The sequence below is a fragment of the Thamnophis sirtalis genome, unplaced genomic scaffold (genome assembly GCF_051295495.1).
Source record: "Thamnophis sirtalis isolate CommonGarterSnake01/CBP01778 unplaced genomic scaffold, rThaSir2_p1.2 scaffold_6, whole genome shotgun sequence".
Classification (NCBI taxonomy): domain Eukaryota; kingdom Metazoa; phylum Chordata; class Lepidosauria; order Squamata; family Natricidae; genus Thamnophis; species Thamnophis sirtalis.
This window is the reverse complement of record NW_028261386.1, coordinates 38,821,295-38,843,356: the sequence shown is the minus strand read 5'-3', so window position 1 is coordinate 38,843,356 and position 22,062 is coordinate 38,821,295. Positions and strand designations below refer to the sequence as shown.

Here is a 22,062-nt window from a genome sequence, read left to right as displayed (position 1 = left end):
ATAACTATAGTTTCCTGAATTAATATATATATATATATATATATATATATATATATATATATATATATATATATATATATATATATATATATATATATATATATATATATATATATATATTCTCAGACATTTATTTATCCATTTAACATTTTAAGTAAACTAATCAGCCAAAGGGGACTAAAAAGAGCCATACCTGGGTGAAAATTCATCATGATCCAGAATCTTATCCTTTCCTTTCCACTGGATTTGTGGCAATGGGTCACCCTCAGCTTGACACTGAAACATGGCTGTGTGTCCTGGATATACGGTTGTGTCATCCGGCCTCAGTTTGAAGCTTATAAACACTAAAAGGAGAAAAGGAAACCATTGACACACCACTGGACTCTGGTGTTTCTTGGTACCATTGAGGAGAGACCAGCTGTCTTTGAAGAACACTATGCTCAAACATCAAGCTAGCAGAGACCGTTACACTCACCATATTATCAGATGGTGGCAATTATGAGGAGCAGGAGAGAAAACCATTTTCCCAACTTTCTCATCAAGGCTCACAAAGATGCTCTTCACCCCAAACATTCCCCGTGTATTTTATTACCTGAGATGCCTTAACAGTAATTTAAGTCTCTTGTCTTAGCATTTAGAGATAGAGAACATTTCATTTACAGATTGAGCATATCCTACATGCATGCATGATGGTACAGGTAGTCCTCAATTTACGAGTAAGTGACTTTTGCCCCATTTTACCACCTTTCTTGTCACAGTTGTTAAGTGAATCACTGCAATTGTTAAGTTAGCAACATAGCCTGCCCATAGACTTTGCTCATCAGAAGATTGCAAAACCTTGCATGACTCCTGGATGCTACAACCATCATAGATATGAACCAGTTGCCAAGCATTCGAATTTTAATTATGTGATCATGAGGATGCAGCAATGGTCATAAGTGTGAAAAAAATCATAAGTCACTTTATTCAGTGCCATTTTAACTTCGAATGGTCACTAAGCAAATGGTTGTAAGTCGAGGACTACCTGTAATATGAAAAGAAATAAATAGGCTGAAGAACCACAGAGACTTGTAGAGAATTAAACAGGTCATTCATATTGCTAATCATGCCAGAGATACATGGAGTTCTGTCATCCAATGTTTACCTGCCACTGTAAGTTGAATTGTTGCTCTGATCTCTCCTTGTGGACCATTGGAAGCAATACATGTATAGTTTCCAGCGTCACTCCGGGTCACTTTATGAAAGTGCAGATTTCCAGAATTGTTACTGACCCAGGTTGGTAGATTTCTCTCATCTGGCCAGGAGCAAAAAAATAATAAATTCAAAGCTGGATCATAAGTAGCAGAGGGCACTAAATAGGAAGCAAAGACTTGAACAGATACATTGTACTTAATCCAGTGTCACCCAGTTTGGATTACAACTCCCCCAATTCCCAGTCAGCAGAATACCAAGTTGCAGAAAGCTAGACTGGGAAAATTTAGTTCATCGAATAGATGTGGGAAGTACTTTATTTCAAAACTACATTAATAAAAGATAAAAGGCAAATCTAAAAGGCAATTTAATTGGATTTCTTTCCAAAGCAAAAGTTAAAGATGTCTCTTGTAATTAAATCTATTGCAAAAAGCAAAAATTGTGTAACTTGCAGCCCCACCCATAACCTTCAATGTTTAGATTGTACCGGTTTTAATCCAATGGATTGCAGGTTTTTCTCGCCCTGTAGCTGAGCAGGAAATAGTGACTTCTTTATCAAATTCAACACACTGCAGGGGTTGAGGCGGAGGAGTAAACTTCAGCTTTTCTGAAATGAAATTGCATTTGTCAGAGGCTTAAAGAGACAAGTAAAACATCTAAAGAATACATTCCTAAATTTTCTGCAAGAAAGCTTTCTTTCCATGGATTGCAGAGATGTGAGTATGGCCAAAAGAAATTTCAAGGTCTATAAAGACTCTCAATTTCAAGGCAGACACATTAAATCTTGCCATCTTATTGGATTTTGAAGGTGCTCTTTTCTGTGGTTTGTGGATCGTTCTCTGGAACGATCCCCCCCCCGCCTCAAATATATATGACAGGCTCCAGCTCTTGATTGTCTTTAGGAAGGGAAAATTGTGAAGAGCTGGATTTCCACCACCACCACCAACCACAAGGGGCCAGTTGAGAAGGGCTCCCTTTAGCTTGCTTTGTTATGGTGCTTGGTTGTCTTGATAATTTGTATTTTACACATATATTGAATATGTTTCCATGTTACATGATTTGAGGTTAAACTAACAAATACAGATAGACATAATCTCACATGCAATAAGCGAAGGCCTTAATGTTAGTACATACCCAGAACATGTACACGGACGTGTTCTTCAATACTTCCTGCTGGAGTGCTGCTTACACACTTGAATATTGTTCCATCGTACACTTCCACACTGTTAATACGCAGTGTCCCATTCTCAGCAATTTCAAAACGGGAATCCTGCCCAGCATGAAAATTGTGAAGACATAAAGCATGACTACATTGAGCTTCTACATCAAAAACAACACCATTACAAAGTGCTTTTGTGCATGCTATATGCTCAAATTGTTCCTAGTGGGTAGCAGACTGTAGCTGTTGATTTAAAACAGCTTTCACACATCACACAAAAGAGAATGCAAAATGTAAATAATTAAAATACTATTAACTCCCAGTCTCAAATACCAAATCCTTATATTAGCACACAAAAAGTGTAACACAAATATTGAAGAACCAATAATGTTGGATACATGGGAAAGAATCTGGGTAAGAAATGTGAAATTTACACAAGCTCAAAATCTGAGAGAAAATTTTTACAAGATGTTCTATAGATGGCATTTAGATCCTAAAAAGTTGGCTTCTATGTATCCGAATGTACAGCCTAAATGTTGGAGGTGTGGTTCTCTCGATGCTACATATTATCATATATGGTGGACCTGCCAAAAGGTTAAGGCATTCTGGATAAAAATATGGTGGGTTATGCAAAATATTTTTAAAAGAAGGATAAAGTTTATTCCTCAGTTATTTTTACTAGGTATATGTACTGACTTTACAGTGGTAGAGACTAACTTGATTTTGCACCTAATAACTGCAGCAAGACTGTTGGTGGCGCAATACTGGAATAAGGAAGACTTGCCTACAATCCAAGAATGGACATTGAAAGTCACAAACTTAGCCGAGATGGCTAAAATATCGGCATATCTTAAAGATCACTCAAATGAGAGATATAAATGAGACTGGAAAAAATGGATTGACTATATACAAAATAAATACGGGACCAAGAAATTCCAGTTAGCCTATGCTTAAGATCAGAAATGATTTAAACTGTTAAAAGTTAGTTCAGTAAGAAGCAGCTAAGGTCAATGTAGAATGTCATTAATTTCTTTATTTCTTTTTTCTCAATAGATTTTAGACTGTGTTAGTTAAAAATCCATACCGTGTACGGGTTCTGGGAAGTCGGGGGGGGAGGAGGAGGGGGGTTGGGGGTGGAGGGAGGGAGGGGCATACAAAAAAAATTGTACTTCAATGTTTTAATGATTGACGAATGATGAAATATTTGTGTTTTTTAAAAGAAATAAAACCTTATCTGAAAGATAAAAAAAAAAGTGTAACACAGAAATCTTGAAACACTGCTTTATAGGTAAATTAGTGTCAATCCAACCTACAGCCTTTTGACCTCAAACAGAAAGCTAAAAGGTGCCTCCATAAGTGTCTGGTTCCTACCCAGCACACTTTCCCCTCTGCAATTAGGTTCTAGTCAGTTCTTGTCTGCAAGAATAAGACTCCATTTTCAGATGTATCTCGTACACAGAAAAAGAAGAGAATTAAAATGGAGACTTCCAATAATTGCTTTTTAAGCACTGTGTCAGATGCTTAAGTTCATCTCCCTTTTGTTACAGTTTTATGAAAAGGTTTTAATTGCATAATGGGATTAAGCCAATGGAATCTGATCTATAAAACCACAGGACATATTCCACTGTTAACTGCAAGACCACACACTTGTTTAAATGAATATGCATGTATGTGAGAGAGAATAGAAACTGCACGGGGTAACACGATTAGTGAATTATTTTGGGTCAATCACAACGAAATATGTGTGTGGGCTGGCTTTGTTGTGGGTACACACATACCCCTTTCCCAAACAACATATTTGATACACATGAATGTATGATAAGCTAGATACAGTCCTAAATATATCCATACATGCTCTGATAGGTTTCATGTCTATCAGTTGTATTTTCCCAGAATTCTCTATTGATTTTATCCGAGCAAGGAAAAACAGAAGAGAAAATCAGGCACAACTCTCATCATTTATTCTCTGTCAACTTCAGCAACAGAAAGACTTTCTGTTTTGGGAAAGTACCAGCCAACCAGGATGGCAAGTTTCTTTGGATTGGAACATGCTCCAAGGTACAGCTACAGCTAGACAGGCATAGTCAGAAAAGCCCTGTCTACTATTATAACTCTCTATCAAATAATTTCCTTGAAGCACAGCTCAGTCTACACACCTTCTCTGGGCATTTTGAGAAAACTACAATTGAGAAAGATCTGGAGGAGGCTCATTCACATGGGTCCATGTGAAAGTTAATAGAAATCTAGATTTAGCAATAGTGTTTAGACTTATATCTCGCCCCATTCATAGTGTTTTACAACACTCTCTGGGCAGTTTACAATGTCAGCATATTTCCCCCCCAAAACCTGGGTTCCCATTTTACCAACATCAAAAGAATGGAAGGTTGAGTCAACCCTGAGCCCATCAGGATCAAACTCTAGGCTGTGGGCAGAGTTAGCCTGCAATACTGCATTCTAACCACTGCGATTTAGAGACAAGCACATGTCAATGTCAAAATACAGAAATATAATATTAACTCAAGAGAATTTAAAGTACAATCAAAAAGTTATACTCTCAATATAATGGAAGCATTTATGAGAACTGTATTAGTAGGAGAGGAAGCCTGAGATGCCTTAAAAGTATAACAAAAAGGAGTAAAGATTTAGCAGAAAAATAGTAGACCACTTGTTCCATCAGATAGTAAAACATCCTTTGATAATTTACCTCTGAAATAGGATTGCCATTACGAAACCAGTTGACAGTGGGCTTGAGAGAGGCTTTACTGAGACAATGAAGGTATCCTGGTTTGCTTTCCTCTAGCTGACTGTCCTTGGGCTTTTCCACCCATTCTGGCTTTGCTGGAAAGAGACAGAAGAAAAAGAAAGATTACTAATCAGAAGTGACTTAATAGCAGAAGATTCTGGTAGCATTGTATGCCCTCCTATATGGGCCTTCTGAAGAGACCCTTTCATTTGTTTCTTGAAAAAAGTCCTAAGCCAAATTGACAGAATGATAAAGACCATAAATCTAAGTTACAGCACCAGATTCATTTAGCTTTGATAATCTAGCCATGTCATTCCTGATGCCCAAGTTCTCTTCAAAAGTTTTAGAGTGAATTTTTCTTCTCTTTACCATCCCAACTCAAAGAATATTGAAAATTCACTACACTTTTTGTTCTCTCAACATATTCATAATAGAACCAACTTACTTGCTACTGAAATGGAAAGATCTTGTTTTTTTTCTCCAGCCTTGTTCATTGCATGGCAAGTATATATTCCAGTATCCTTTTCTACAATAGTGGTGAAGACAAGGTCCCCTGCTTCTTGGTGAACTCTCCCAGTAGTGGGGATACGAACATTGTTTCTCTCCCACCAAATATGGGGTTCAGGGATCCCACGAGGAGCCACACAGGTTACACGTTGCTCTTTATTGGCTATGACAATTTTGGGGTTAAATACTTGAGAAAAATCTTCAATTTCTATGAAAAAACAAAATGTATATTTTAGAATCCAGCAATGTTGATACGTGACTTGGGCTAAATGTGTTAGGATAAGTCTTAATTACATATCTGAATATGACAGTATCCAACAACTTATCATTTTTATGATACCCAAATTTCTGGGTAGCTAGCTCTTCCCACCCTGAAAGTATGGCAAAACAAAGAACCTTCAGCCCAAAACTTACCAAACTCCACAGAATCTCTGTGAGATACAAGCCCATACCTGCTAGTTGTAGGGTTGCCTCCAGGATTACAGGTTTTCCTTTTTGTCCACGGCCAACACATTTGTAGATTCCAACGCTGCGTGGTTTCACCTGAGTTACTAGTAAAGAGCCATTGGAAAATATGATGGTCCTTTGAAAGAACAGGGAGAAAAGATGCATTGAGCTGATACAACGAAAAGATAGTTACAGCAATGATGGATGCCTCCATAAAGTAGCACTATTCACTATTCTGACAACCTTCACCACAGTATTTACTGCTATAGACAACCAACTGGTGTTAAAGTGATAAATAGGCAATGCTGAGTAATTTTTAAGAACTGGAAACCATTCTGGCCCCCAGCAGATCCATCTTTCTGCCAAATGTAATGTGACTGATTCTCTCATTGTTGAGAGAATCCCGAAGGCCTTGCCTATAGTAACAGATAAGCAGCCCGACAGATCATTGATCAGTACCAAAAAAAATAGCAATTCATTTTTATTCCAAGGAAATATACCTGCCACATGACTCTCTATCCCCACATTTATTTTTAAATGAGCTACTTACCTGCTACGATTTTGAATTGGGGAGTCATCCTCAAATAGCCATTCTTGGGTAGGTGGTGGCACAGCCTGGAACTTGCAATGGAACATAGCCTCCTCATTTTTATTGACAATTTGGTTCTCAGGAACTATCACTGGGTGGGGGAAACTTTCATCTTTGACAGGGAAAAGGAATAGAATAAATCAATTCATCATCTGGATTCTCTTTCAAAGCATTTTTTTCCCTTCATTTTACATGTCTGCTTTGCCATGTTCCCTCTCCCACCCCAGAGCCAGCAAAAAACCAAGCCACTCTTAATCTTCTTGCACCCACAGCATAACCTTACTATGCAACAGGAACAGACTTGTGCTATGCCACTGTCCATTCAGCTTTAATACACAATAAGGCTTCCCCGAGAGTCGCAGCCATTGGGAAGGGAATTCCCAACCACAGAAGCTACAGAATTACAAGAGCTGAGTTCTTTCAATTATGGTTTTAACTACAGGATTAATCCAGAAAGAAACTGGTTAGTTTCATGGCATCAAGCTTTCTAAACCAGAAGTTGACCAACACATTTAAAAACAAGAAACACTGGGCTGTTCAAATTGGAATTCCAGCCTTTCTTGTAGCCAAAAAAAGGGCTGAGGGGAGATAAAAGAGAGACTAAACTGAAGGGAATGGCCCCAAATAAAACAGGCAGAATCCGCTTGAATCAACAGATTGCCAACATGACGTATATTCAGCACAAAAACACTTGAGACTTTCTCAAGATTAGATACTTGTAAGAGCACAAATGCCAATTACCTATAATATTGAGGGTGAAGTTGTTTCGGCTGCATACAGTACCCACAGCATTCCGAGCACAACAGTAATAAATGCCATTATCATCTGGGTTGGCACTCTTGATGGTGAAGGTCCGCTCCTTATTATTGACTGAGTAAATTGTGCGATCGTCTACAATTTGGGTACCATCTTGGAACCACTGACTTATTGGGCTACGAAACACAGACAGTTGAAAAACTCAGTATGATGAAAAGAGCAATTACTTAGCAAACAACTAATAAACCTCTTTATACCAAAATCTGTGACGTAGATGTGGGTATTTTGATGTAAATTCATAGATTTAAAACAAAACTTTTAGCAAACATTACTAATATTACACATTACTGTTACATTACTAGTGTTACACAATAATCTTGTGTATTCCCAACCTATGCCATCTTCACATTAGCAAAGGGCATTCAAGCATCAGAGGCGCTACTCCCTCCTTTGTCATGTTCAGGATTGCACTAATCAACTCTTTTAAGTATGTATTTATTTAATTAAATTTATATGCAGCCCATTTCACTGCTGCTGCAAGTGAGCAGCTTACAAAATGCTAACAAGATAAAAATACAAAAAATTAAAACTATGAACTATTAAAGATTAAAAACCAACAAGAAAGGTGACGTAGGAATGGGGATCTTCTCTTCAGCCACCCATACCATAGAGCATTGCTACTGGGGCACCGAGCCAATCAGCAGAGCCAGGTTTTAAGGTGCTTCCTACAGATCACGAGTGTGGAGGCCGACCCCCACCTCTGACAGGAGAATATTTTTGGGGGGGGGGGTGTACAGCAGAAAAGGAACTTCCCCTGAATCCCGCCAGCCAAAGTTCTTTGGCAGACATAACCCAAAGTAGCCCTCTTCTGCTGGAGTGAATGAGAGGAGCCAATCCTCCTGGACCATGCCACAATGGCTTTAAAAGTGATAACAACACATTGAATTGGATCAGGAAGCAGACTGGCACCACCAACAGTAGGCGTTAGCTTCTGAATACTCTTCAAGGGTAGCCCCATTGAGGGTTTTGCAGGAGATGCGGGATATGACCAGAGCATAAGCAACTCAAATTCATCTAAGATGTTATTGGAAGAGACAAGTTACACTAATGAATAGAGGAGGAAAAGTTACCCAAAATAAGCACAAATCTTTCAAAGTAGGGACTCACCGTGGGTGCCCATCAATGTGACAATGCAACGTTACTGGAGAAGAACTTTGTATATCCTCCACTCTGGCAGGATTCTTCAAGACAACTTTCCCTGTTTCAATCCCTTTCAAAAATACAGTAAAATTAGTCAGTTTGAGACCGCAGCCCTTTTGTATACTTTGGAACTCATCAGTCACTATGGAAATACAAAATTGTGTTCACCTTGGCGTGACTGCACATGCCTGGCAGTGGAAAAGCAAAATCAAGTGAATTATTTGTTTTGCTGTAACTTGCATTGCTCTTGCTTACATAAATAGTAATATTACTGCCTGTCTATAACTTTACATGAAGCTATAAAAAAGTATTTATGTAACTATTAAAGAAATCCTTACAGAGAAAGAATCAGATACAATGCAATCTTTCCTGTTTAGCATTTACAAACAGAAAACCATGATAACAGAAGAGGAATTAACTATATACTAGACATAAATAATACATATTTCCCTAGCATAGTGGGAGATGGAATGAGCTTTAGGATTGGTTGGCAATGCCAATATTTATAAACAGTTTTCCAGGTGGTTTCCAAAGGTAAGAGGGGATAGCCAAATCGGCCCTCCACCCCCGCTGAGGCAGCGCCGAGCAGCCTCACGCAATACCACTAGCTTAGACGATCAAGATGAAGAATTTAGAAATTTAAGAAGTTGTTGTTAAAGCCAATTAAAGATCAACCAATAAAATGAATTAAGTAATTTCCTCGAGGAAGAGCTTTGGTCTGTTTGGACCAAAGACTGAGAGGAAACTGGGGGAGCCAAGGGGAGGAAGAGGCGTATTAAAGAATTCCCCTCAGCCTTTGGACCAATCAGTCTTTGAGAATATTCCACATGTAGCCCCTGCCACATCACACACTGGAAAACATCTCCAAGGCTGACTTTCTCCTGTCACAATAGAGATAGAGATAACAAGTGAAAGCTAATATATAATCAATGGGAACTATTAAATAGGTTACCATATTCCTTACAATTTTTAAGAATAAAGAATTAAGGGGCTGGGAAGAAAAGAGTAGAGAAAGACAAATGTTAACTACACCAGGTAGGCGAATTTACAGCTGGAGTGCTAAACACAACTGACAGCCAAGACGCAAAACTGACTCATTTGCTTATGTCTGGCTCTATTAAAATCTCCCATAATTCTTTTTTAGCTTGGCTCACCCTAAACAAAAAATGGAATTAACAGTAGATGTAACACTGATCTGACTCAAAGAGCTGACTCAGCCCAAGTTAGGACCATTGTTTTCAGGTACTCTGCATTACTGAAAATAAAGCCATACGCAACATTACTTTAGAATCTAAAAGATGCAATAATATTCTAAAATAACTTCCTGTCATTGAGAAAGTACTGCAGCAATTGGACATCATGACATTTATATATTTTATCCATAGCGCACATTCTTTCAGTAGCTAAAAGCTGTCAGGAAGCATCAGGACACTGATTAAATTAAAATATTTCCATCCTCCCCAAGGCTACTTTAATATGCATCTTCTGAGCAAATTCCGAATCAAACCAAAACAGAAGACGTATTATTTTATAACAGTTTTTGCTGACTTGAGGAAGAACAACAGTTATAAGTTAAATATATTTTTGAATTTAATGTATTAATATAATAATGAATTTTAAGTATAAGTATATACTTCTACAGATATACAATCTATCTGTAACTAATTTAAGGCACATAGATGAATATGTATCATAACATTCAGAATATTTTGTGTGTTGGTTTGCAACCAGTTACACCGCCATAATTGGCAGTGCATAATAAAGAAAAGGCTTTTTCGCTAACCCACAGGAAAAAAGGATTCCAGGTTAAAAAAAAATGTCTTCTAACACCTATGTTACATTATTATTAGCCAACATTAGAGCTAGTTTGGGAGAAAATGCAGTTTACATGTAAGTACAAGAAAATAGATCTGAGCCAGTTTGCTGTGGTGGTGAAGGTACTGGCTTAGAAACCTAGAGACAAGTTCTTAGGCATGAAATCTGGCTGGGTGACTTTGGGCCAGTCACTCTCTCTCAGCCCAGCTCACCTCAGAGTGTTGATATTGTAGAGAAAATAAAAGAAAGAAGGGGGTATTACGTATGCTAAGCACCAGGAGTGGGTTCCTACCCGCGTTGGTACTGGTTTGCTTCATGCGCGCGTGTGAGTTCACCGTAACTTGTTCTGCACATGCACGAAGAACGTGAAAAACTACTAAAAACATGCTGGCAATTCCAGCAGCGACCAGGGAACCTTCGGGGGCGTGGCCAGCCTGGGTAGCGTCCAAGGTCAAATTACCACTACCGCTTCACCTGTACCAGTGCGAACCAATAGAAACCCACCTCTGCTCAGCACCTTGAGTTACCTTTATTAGATAAAAATCTAATGAATGAAATAAATAATAAATACATATGGTTGTGTTATTCTATCCATGAATATTTTATATATTTTCATGCAATTTCTGCTTTAACTTTATGGGTTCCATCCTTTTGTTTTTTAAATTACATATTAATTACAGTTATGTAAATGATGCCCTGTTAATTTAAGCCATATAGTTTAGCAACATCTGACATGTATCAGACCTTATATTTGTACTTTATTACTAGCATTGTTTTCATTAACTGCATTAGTACTGAATAGACATTGACTATGAAATGGTAAATAGACTGTATTCTTCATGAACAATGCTCCTTTCAAGCTTTACCATGAAAGGATTTGAGCTGTCCATCCAAATCAATATTTTTCATATGTAGATACTAGAGAATTATGGTTAACCAATGCTTCCTGGCACATGAGTGCATTTGCTGCCGAAGTCAAGTTGGCTTATTTAAAGAACACATTTGTTTTATATCTTCCCTTTTCTCTCCATTTTGACAGGTGGATGGAACATCAATGTAAGTTAGTAACAAAGATAATGCTCACATTTTATGTTGAAAGATACATTTGTTGTCCGAGCTTCTTCTCCAGTAACTACATTCCTGGCAACACATTGGAAGTTCCCGCCATCTTGCTGACGATCAATAGATGCAAACTGAAGGTTGCTCCCTTCCTTGAAACGCCGTTCAGTGTCCTGAAAAGGTTCCCCATTCTGTAACCACTCAAATTCAATGTCTCTAGGGTCTTTCACTTCACAGCGCAAAATGGCACCACGACCATGCAACACATCCTGAGAATTTGGCTCTTTAGTAAAAGATATATTTGCTTGAGCCCCAACAGCTAAAAAGAGCAAAAGAAAAATATTATCATTTGATTAACTAAATAACAAACATAATACGTTTATTTATTTAGAAACTGCTTGGTTTCAGAACAATTCTGAGAGGCTTACATTTAAAAGAAAACAAATAATAAGTATATACTACTGGATAAAGCACATAACAGCTAATTGATCTGGGTTCTAAAAACAGCCTGCCCCAAGGTCTGGGTGTACAGCCAGGTTCTTAAAGACTTCTGAAATTTTGTCAGTGGGAAAACAATGGATATTATTCTAGAGCAGTGTTGGCGAATCTTTTCGCCACCGAGTGCCAAAACGGGAATGAGCATGACAGAAACTGGAAGACCAGGTGGCCAGTGTGCATGTGTGCACTGGAAACCAGAAGATCATCTTCCCGGCACACGCATGCGCATCAGACGACTGCTCTTCTGATTTCCAGTGCTCCTGCATGTGTGAAGACCAGCTGGCCAGCGCACCGGAACCCGGAAGAGCAACAGGCAATGGCTCACATGCCAGGAGATGGCTCTGTGTGCCACTTCCTCCACTCATGCCATACGTTCACCATCATGGTTCTAGAGCAGTAGTTCTCAACCTGTGCATCAGGACCCCTTTGGGGGCCGAACGACCCTTTCAGAGGGGGTCGCCTAAGACCATTGGAAAACACATATTTTCAAGGAAAGGAACAGGAGAGGAGTTCCAAGCGGGGCTTTTCAAACAGCCGAACTCCTCTCCTGTCCCTTTCTTTTGCTGTTTGAACAAGCCGTGCGGGTTGCGCTCCCTTTTCTTTCACAGCCACCTCGTTTCCAATTGGAGGAGGGGGGAAGAAATCGATTTTTTCCGTCCCTCTCCATGGATCCCCACCCCAATTGGAAACGAGCTGGCTATGAAAGACAAGGGAGTGCGACCCGCACTGCATGTACAGACAGCAAAAGAAGGAACAAGAGAGGAGTTCCAAGCGGGGCTTTTCAAATAGCCGAACTCCTCTCCTGTCCCTTCTTTTGCTGTTTGAACAAGCCGCGCGGGTTGCACTCCCTTGTCCCGGCTGCCCTGCTGCCCGCGCATGCCTATGTTTTCCAAGGCATGGAGCGATTCCGGAGCCCATCCATCACCCACGTGGAAAACATAAGCATGCACGCACAGCCTGCACAATTACAGCCCCGGAGAGTGGAGACTCTCGGAAGGAAGCCAGAGGCAGTGGGGCAGCCGGGTCTCTTGCCCTCAGAGGGAGGAAGGGCCAGTTGGGAGAGGGGCTTTGGTCCTGCTGCCTCTGTGGACGAAGCTTTACTGGCCCGCGGCAAAGATTCCGTCCCTCATCCCGGAGCCTTCAGAACTTGTTCTCATTCGCCCGGGCTTGTGTAGAGGCTTCATTCTCCAGACATGTAATTGTGCAGGCTGTGTGTGCGTACATATGTTTTCCACGGGGGTCACAGATGGGCTCTGGAGTTGCTCCACGGTGTGGGGCCGTGGCTGGAACACGAGGAACATGAGGGGGACCAGCGGGGCCTCGTCCTTCTGAAGAGGACCTGTCCCCAAAGAGGGCAGATGTGGTGGCATTGGTCTTGGGATGTTCCGCGGAGCCCCCCAGGGAAGAGGTACTTTTAACCATATATTTTGCTCCCATGTCTGCAGAATGCTGCAAAAAACCATGAATACAGGCCAGTTGTTGAGTGTTTCATATGTGATTGGAACACTCAACAAGGTGACCACAGTATGTGTGTGTGTGTCTGTTTCTGTGTCTATGAGTGTGTGTGTGTGTGATAGAGACAGACAGACAGAGAGAGGCACAGAGAGATAGAGGGAATGAGAGACAGACACAGAGGGAGGGAGGAAAGAGATACACAGAGAGAGAGAGAGAGAGAGAGAGAGAGAGAGATAGACACAGAGAGAGAATCACATAGAGAGACACAGAGGGAGGGAGGGAGGGAGAGAGAGAGAGGCAAAGACACACACACACACAAACACACAGACTCACACAGAGAGAGAAAGAGAAAGAAAGAAAGAAAGAAAGAAAGAAAGAAAGAAAGAAAGAAAGAAAAAAAGAAAAAAAGAAAGAAAAAGTGAGAGAGAGGTGAAAGAAAAAAAGAAAATAGGGACAGCGAGACAAAAGGAAGGAGAGAGAAAGAGAGAGAGAGAAAGAAAGAGAGAGAAAACACATGGCCAGCAAGCCACTCCCACCAGGTCACATGGCCGGCAAGCCACTCCCACAAAGGAGACCACACCCACAGAGTAGGTTCCAAAATTTTTTGAAACCCACCACTGGTGGAAGCTTATTGGCAACTACTGTGACTTGCAGAGCAGTGTTATCAAGTGGCATGATGAGACACCTGCAGCACTGCCTGCACTGCTATTCATGCAGCCTGTACTACTACTCCTATAAGCCAGCAGTTGTTTTTGAGTGATCTTCAAGGACAGAGCCACATACAGCATATTGTTACAGTCCAACAATGAGGTGACTAAGGCAAGACCAATTGCCTGGAAGGCCACCTAATTCAGGAATGGCTACAACTAGAACTCCAAATGAAGATATACAAATGCCCTCTTGGCCACAGCTGCCACTACTCAAGTCTGAAGGATCTCCAGATTGGATAGTACAACCTCATCTACACCATCAGGTGCAAGGGGCCTAAAAACCCATAGCGACTCAGGCGTGGCAAGATTGAATCTAAGTCTGTTCTTTCCCATCCAGGCCCACACAGCTCTAGGCACTAGTCCAGGGTACTGATGGCATCAGTTAGCCAGCTTGGGGTCTAGAGGTACAACTGGGTATGATTTGCATATTGATAAGACTGAATTATGAACCAGTGAACAGCCCAGCAGTCTCATGTAGATGTTAAACAAAAAGGGGCAGAAGTTGGGTCCTTAGCCCCTCACTGATTAGAGCTGTTTATTGAGAAAGGACAACACAATGCACCCAAACTCACCTCACCCCCAGCAATCAACTCCCAAACCTGACAACAGCCTAGAAGCATACTATAGGGTTAATTTTCTGCAATAGAGAGTCTGCACATCAACTCCCTAGGAGATATACAATATATTGGTATAATATGACATTCATACGTTCCATTCCAACTTGTATATTTAAAATGGACCAATTTGGTGCAGAAAGAAGAGGTTTATTTTAAGTGTATACCTTAACAATATACAATACGTAAAATGCTTATGGTCACCAGGGCACCAATAGTACACAAATGCCATACTCAGCAGTAGGCTTCTTTACACAGTTAGATTTATAAGCGAAGGCACAGAGCTGGGTTGTTGATCATTTTCTTATGCTTGGTAGATTAAACATTTACAGACTAGGTTCGCCATTACTCACATCTGACATATACAAAGAGACTTCAAGGGCTTATTCGGATAATCCTACACAGTGAAAGACAATTGCATTTCCTCCCTGAAGAGATAGAGTTGCTTTTACTCAACAGCAGAGTGTTCCAGAAATATGATATCCTAAATTAGTTGGAATCTAACGTAGCATGTTTGACAAATGTATACTTCTAATTTTAATTTAGTACCTACCTCCATAGACATATACATATATGGATACATACACACACACACAATGCTTATATATAAATCAAATGTGTTTATGTTCCACTACATATACAAACTGAATGCTTACTGGGATGCTCATCTGGAAAATGCAAGTTTGAAGCTGTTTGATGTGATCAATATAGTATGTATTCATTACAGTGCTATTTGTTTTACGAAAAACATGTTTTAGAATTTCACTGTGCACAAGACAAGATTTTTTTTGTGTTTAGGGAGATATTTTGGCCAAGTATCTTGGCACATGCCAATACAAGATCAGAATGCAAAACAGACACCAGATTTAAAATTTATAAGTTAGGGTGATACATTTGTTGCACTCTGAAACACTTACATAGGCTTCAATCATTTAAAGATGTCTAAGAAAAAGAACAGCCATCACTGAAAAATGTGGAAAGCAGAAGGATGGCAACTCTGACTTGTATTTTGCTTGTTGAAAAATTTAGGGAGAGCCCCCTCTTGTTTGTATGATGCAGCAGAAGAATGATTCCAACTCCAGGGCTAACAGAAATAAAGCTTTCAAAAGCTAAAGTAAGAGATAGAAATAAAGGGAATGACCATTGGCTTATCTGAATGGTCGTTCTCTAGGCGCTGCGGGAGTGGTTAACTTCAGCTTGCTGCCCAAGGACTGAGTTCAAAGTTTGTGTAGCCACACCTCCTGGTCCCCTCAGAAGCTCAATTTAAAAATAAAACGAAGAATAAGTTCCAAAAGGAAGCTATATATATATATGCACCCGCGGGCGACCCCAGGGTGGGGTTGGACACTCCTGCAGCACCTAGAGAATGACCATTCAGGTAAGCCAACGGTCATTCTCCTAGGCACTGCTTGGAGTGTCCAAGCATGGGACATACCCAAGCTATATAGTCCCAGGGTGGGAAGAAGCAATGTCTAGACCTGCGGGAGTCGCAATAACCCGTTGTAAAACTCTTCTCCCTCCGCAGAAGCAAAGGCATCCAGTCTGTAGTTCCTCATGAAAGGAGATTATGATGACCATGTTGCAGCCCTGCATATCTCCTCGATGGGCGCTTGCGTGGCCCACCCGGCCGAGGTCGCGGCACTCCTCGTTGAGTGTGCTGTAATGTGAGGAGGAACCAGTCTAGCCTGTTGCTCATAGGCCAGCTTGATACATGCCCGTATCCAGCATCCTATGGTAGAAGATGAGACTTTCCTGCCCATGGAAATTCCGCCCTGCGAAAAGCAGCAGTTCTTTTCTTATATATGCGCACAGCACAGTAAACATCAAGTTTATGCCACATAGTGTTGACTTTCGGCACAAAAGCTGGGTCCGGTCTGAGAACGACCCTGTCCGGATGCACAACGCAAAGGTCCTCTCTGACTGAAAGAGCAGCTAGTTCCTGCGGGCTGAGCTGACAGCTATAAGAAAGGCCGTCTTGAGAGATAGGTGACGCAAACCGATGGAGCGGTCAGAGTCTGTAGGATGACGGACAAATCCCAGGTCGGGTATCGGTGAATTGTAGGAGGACTGAGGTTGGTAGCTACGAACCTGAGGAAGTCTACTAAGGGACAGATGTGAGTCCGTGGACAGGATGGTGGCCAAGGCTGCCATCTGCTGATGGAGCGTGTTGGGCATGAGGCCTTTGTCCAAGTCCTCCTGGAGAAAATCCAGAAGTTGCTGAATGGTTGCGGAAGTGGCGATAACATGATGAGACTGACACCAAGTTGAGAAAGCAGACCAAGTCGCCTTGTAAATTCTGACAGTGGAGGGCCTGCTGGACACCTGGAAGGTAAGGATGACTTTGCCAGAAAATCTGCTAAGCCTCAGGAGGTCCCCCTCAAGTGCCAAACGGCTAGCTGCAGCCACTGGGGTCCAGATGTTGAATGGCCCCTTGGCTGAGGGAGATCTGCTCCTGAGGTATGCACCAGTGCTTGGTCACCAACAGGCTGACAAGGTCGGCAAACCAGGACCTCGTCAGCCAGTAAGGTACTACAAGCAACACTTCCGCTTCCTCCGCCAGAATTTTCCTGATCACCAGTGGTATCAACGGAAGAGGCAGAAAAGCATACAAGAGGCCGGGAGGCCAGTGACTTCATAGGGGGTCTGTCCCTTCCACACCGGGGCACTGAAACCTGGTGAAGAACTGGGGAAGATGCGTGTTGGCCAGGGTGGTGAACAAGTCGACTCTCAGGAGGCCAACAGCTGATGGAACAACAATGGAGGGAGTCACCACTCCAAGTTGTTGATGGTAGTCCTGCTCAGCCAGTCCATATCCTCCCCCAAGATGTGGTCCACTCGCAATGATGCCAGGTGACGCTCCGCCCACTGGCTCAGTGCTTCCGCTTCTGCCATCAGGACCTGAGATTGAGTGCCGCCTTGGTGGTTTATATATGCCTTTGTGACAATGTTGTCGATCAGTATTAGGACATCTTGATGTGATGGTGAAAATAACGCAGGGCAAACCTGGCGGCCCAGAGCTCTAGCCAATTTATATTGTGGGCGAGCTCCACCTGCAACCATCTGCCCTGAGTTACATGAATCTGGAGATGAGCACCCCAACCATATAGGCTGGTGTCCGTTGTTATGATCAGGCACTCTGGTTCTTTGAAGAAGGATCCCCGTAGCAGGGCCTCCACCTGCCACCACCTGAGTGACTGAACCACTCTTGGGGGAAGGTGCACCACTCTCTTGGAGTTGCTGGCCTTGCGTCTCTAGATCGGTAAGAGGAACCATTGGAGCTCTCACAAATGCAGACACACCCAAGCAACCACTGAAATGCACGAGATTAGTTTTCCGAGCAACTGGGAGAGAGAGACGATGGACCCTGACTCGGCCACTCGGATGCGTTTCACCAGAGATCTGATGCTGTCTACCCACTCCTGTGTGAGAAAGACTTTGAAGCTCCTGGAGTCGATCACCAGGCCGAGATGCTGAATTCTGGATATTGAAGTCAGGTGGCTCTTGTCGAGATTGACTGAGAACCCGTGGCGTTGGAGAACACGGATGGTGATGTTGAGATCTTTTTGGGCTTGCCCCCTGGACGAGTGAATGAGAATGTCGTCCAGGTAGCATTCGAGTCTCACTGGGAGATATTGGAGATGCGCTGTGATGGCGGCCAGAAGCTTGGTAAATGTCCTTGGGCCCGACGAGAAGCCGAAGGGGAGGGCCCTGTATTGATAGTGCTGGTTGGCAAACTGGAACCTCAGGAACTTGCGGTGCGCTGGATGAATGGAAACATGCAGGTATGCCTCCTTCAAGTCAATGGAAGTTAGGAGGTCGCCCAGCCTGATGCAACCCAGTATGGTCTGAAGTGACTGCATCTTGAAATGCTTGTACACTAGATGGATATTGAGTTTCTTGAGGTCCAGTATTGCCCCTACTTCCACTGAAGACTTTGGGACCAGGAAAGGGATCAAGTAGAACCCCCTGCCCTCCTGCCCCTGGGGACCTTCTCGATGGCTGCTATCTTCAGCAAATGTCCTATCTCTGCCTGCATCAGCTGGTGCTTGTGGGCAGACTTGGGAATGGGACAACGGACAAAGGTCCATGGGGGAAATGAGAGGAATTCCAGGGTCAAGCCGTGACGTACCGTATTCAGAATCCAAGAGTCTGTCATTTTCTCCTCCCATTGAGCAACGTATAGTTGGAGACGACCGCCTATGGGAAGGTCACTTCGACTTCCGAAAGGAACGGTTGGAATACCCTCCTCGGAAGGGCCTGCGGTTGCCCTGCTGCCTGTTCTTGTGTTCTGTTCATGGCCCATGCAATGGCCAGGTGAGTTTTTATGAGAGGCCTTCTCCGCCCTCTTGTCCTCAGCCTTTAAGCTTTCCAGCAGGTCGGCTGGAAGCATTGAATTGGAAGTTAGTTCTACAATGGGGTCATCCACCTGAGGAAACTTTAAGAGATTCTCAAGGCTACTTTCCATGGTATACAGCTTATCTACCTCACTGGGATTAGCCATAGAACCTGGTTGGGCCCATTGGTGCTGGATAACATCCAGGAACCAGATCCTGAGGAGGAGTGGTTCCCTTGAAGAGCCCCGCACCAGGATCTTGGGGCCCAATAGTATCTTTTTTGCCCTGATCGGTGGAAGTCTTGTCTGCCTGAGCTGGGAGACCCATTTGGGTGGCGGAAGCCCTGGCCCTGGTAAGGATAGCCCTAAACATAGAGGACTTGAATAAGCCTGAGAAAGCGGACATATCAGGAAGAGGATTTTCATCCTTTGAAAGATCAGGAGCGTCCTTCTCACCTTCCTCCGCCCCGGACACCTCGCTGAGCCCCAAAGGAGCCGGGGAGGCATTTCTAGCTGGTGGATTCTTAGACTCAGCGGCACGGGCCCTGCTCGGATTGGTGGTCTGAATGGGCAATTTGATGCCTAACTGTTGAATGCCATCCGCAATCCCCTAGGACATTGCGCGTGAAACTACATCCTGCATTTCCCTGGACAGCTGAGGCCCTTGATCCCTAGGCGGGCTTGGTCCAGCCCCAGATGGGGGCAAAGATTCCTCCTCCATAATGGAGCATACCTCATTCATGGACTTCTCAGCCAAAGGAGGACAGGGGGACCCGAGAGATGCCCTAGAGGCATTGGGCGAAAACCCAAAGTCCTCTTCACCTGCCAGGGATGGGGACCTATCTCATTGGGGAGTGGGAAGGGAAGGACCTGCAAACTCCTGCCTGTGTTTGGGCAGATTGAGCCTTTTGAAATTGTTTTTCAAGGGCCCTTTGGCGCCTCTCAACCTCTTCTCAGCAGTTTGGGACACCTTCTTGGGCTTGGGCTGCTTCCCCTTGGATGGGTACCCAGTCCTTTCACCCTTATCAGCAGGATTGAGCCTGCTACGCTTACTTCCTCCTGGGAATTTGCTTCAGATTCAATGATGCTGGCCATGATGTCAAGCACAGATGCAGGACTGGCTTGAAGAGCTGGCAAAAGAAACGAGGCTTTAGGGCCGAAGATGGCGTGGTTGCATTGAGAAGGGGGCCTTTAGATGTTGTTAATGCCCAGCGAGAAGCAAAGGCAAGACAAAATGGTGCCGGTTAGATTTGTCCAAGATGCTCGCAGATCCGCGCCATTTCTAAATATCAGGGAATGGCCAGGCTACAGCCAAAGTCCCTGCAACCACTCAATGAAAGTCCTGGGGAGGGGGAGGCTTGTCTGGAGACCCGGAAGGAGGCCAGCTTATTAGGACCCCTTCCAGCGGCGATCTGCTGAGGAAACAGGCTGCAGAGCCGTGAAACGACTCAGGAATAAAGCGCACCAATTTTTTCTTCTTCAAAATGGCCACCGTGGGCCTGGAGCGGCACTGGGGAAACTGTCAGCTATTCTGAAGACTCAGGAGAGCCTCCGACTATCTACCAGTCCTCTGAGAGCTCTTTGGGGGACCCTGACTGCCTACCTGTCCCCAAAGGCTCACCAGCAGCCGCTAGCGAGCCTCCCACGGTGTTGCTGTGATTGCAGCAGCGCAAAAGCCAGCCACGCTCCAGGCAGCCTGTTTCGCGTGTCTGAAGGAAATGAGACAATCCACTCTCTTGACAGATTGGAAGAAAACAATAAAGGAGTTATGGGAATGTAACCTAAATGAACACAAAAATAATAAAGGCTACACTACACTGACTTGGAGAGTCCAACCTGCTGCTCAAGGACCGGAACTCCCCAACTGCATCCTTTTAGAGTAACTGAGTTTTTTAAAACTGAGCCTCTGAGGGGACCAGGAGGCGTGGCTACACAAACTTTGAACTCAGTCCTTGGGCAGCAAGCTGAAGTTAACCCATGCTTAGACGCTCCAAGCAGCGCCTAGGAAAATATTAATGAATTTCATTTTTATTTGATGAAATGAAAGTAATAATGAGAAATAGATGGAATAACTAAATAATGACAGACTGTAACCTAATATAGATGTGTATTATTATGGGAATTTCACAAGCTAACTGAATGCAATAATAATGTTTAATCTGATTGGTTTTGTTTGTATTGGAATGTATGGTGTCCAGGTGCCACTGTTCACGCATTGATTTGACATTTTTATAAAAAATAAAACTTTAAAAAAGAAAATTTTCAAAAGGTAAAATAAACAGTAAATAAACATAACAAGGAAGTTGTATAATTTTAGGGTTCTAAACTCAACCATACAGTACAGATAATCCTTGCTTATTGACTGCCTTGTCTAGTGACTGTTCAAAGTTACAACAGTGCTGAAAAAAATAAATAGTTGCACTATGATGCACTGTTTCACCCAGTTGAAGGTGATGAGAATTTATGATGCCCTCATTTGCAACTTTCACAGCATCCCTCGGTCACATAATCACCATTAGCTAGCACATATTTTCCAGTACCTGACCTGTTGTTTTTTCCTTGCTGAACAGAGAAATTGGAGAAGGGATTACAAGAGAGTAAATAGGCACACAATAGGGAATGCACATTGAAAGTAATGCAGTGGTGCTGGTAGCCCTGAGTGCACTATGCAAACAACCCAATGATTCTCCTTTATGTGCCTGCTTACTCTCTTGTAACCCCTTCCTCTCCAATCTCCCTAGGGAAGGGAGGAAGAAATGTCGCGACTCAAGGCCTGATGGGAGAACCACATTTGAAAATATTGCAGAAGGCCAACTTTCTTAGATTATAAATAAAAATCAAAGTTTCTAGTCTTATGCAACAGAGATTTCTTCCTGATCTGAAAAGTGGATAATTATCCATGTTTAAACTACCAAATAACTTAGCAATAAACTCTCAATCATATGTCAGTGAACCAATTAAAATTTCTTAATTGCATTAGCACTCT

The 22,062-nt window shown here is 42.6% G+C and overlaps 1 protein-coding gene across 1 annotated transcript in view; it reads right to left on the bottom strand.

Moving 5' to 3' along the window:
• PTK7 (protein tyrosine kinase 7 (inactive)) overlaps positions 1-22,062 on the bottom strand; it is an 86,076-nt gene that overhangs the window by 18,117 nt on the left and 45,897 nt on the right. The window contains exons 2-12 of the mRNA XM_087717664.1: positions 11,492-11,785; positions 8,560-8,662; positions 7,378-7,568; positions 6,598-6,748; positions 6,053-6,183; positions 5,539-5,808; positions 5,055-5,188; positions 2,326-2,461; positions 1,679-1,798; positions 1,145-1,294; positions 194-344 (exon numbers count right to left, since the gene is read on the bottom strand). Of these exons, the coding sequence (XP_087573790.1) occupies positions 194-344; positions 1,145-1,294; positions 1,679-1,798; positions 2,326-2,461; positions 5,055-5,188; positions 5,539-5,808; positions 6,053-6,183; positions 6,598-6,748; positions 7,378-7,568; positions 8,560-8,662; positions 11,492-11,785 (1,831 nt within the window). The remainder of the gene's footprint in view (positions 1-193; positions 345-1,144; positions 1,295-1,678; positions 1,799-2,325; positions 2,462-5,054; positions 5,189-5,538; positions 5,809-6,052; positions 6,184-6,597; positions 6,749-7,377; positions 7,569-8,559; positions 8,663-11,491; positions 11,786-22,062) is intronic.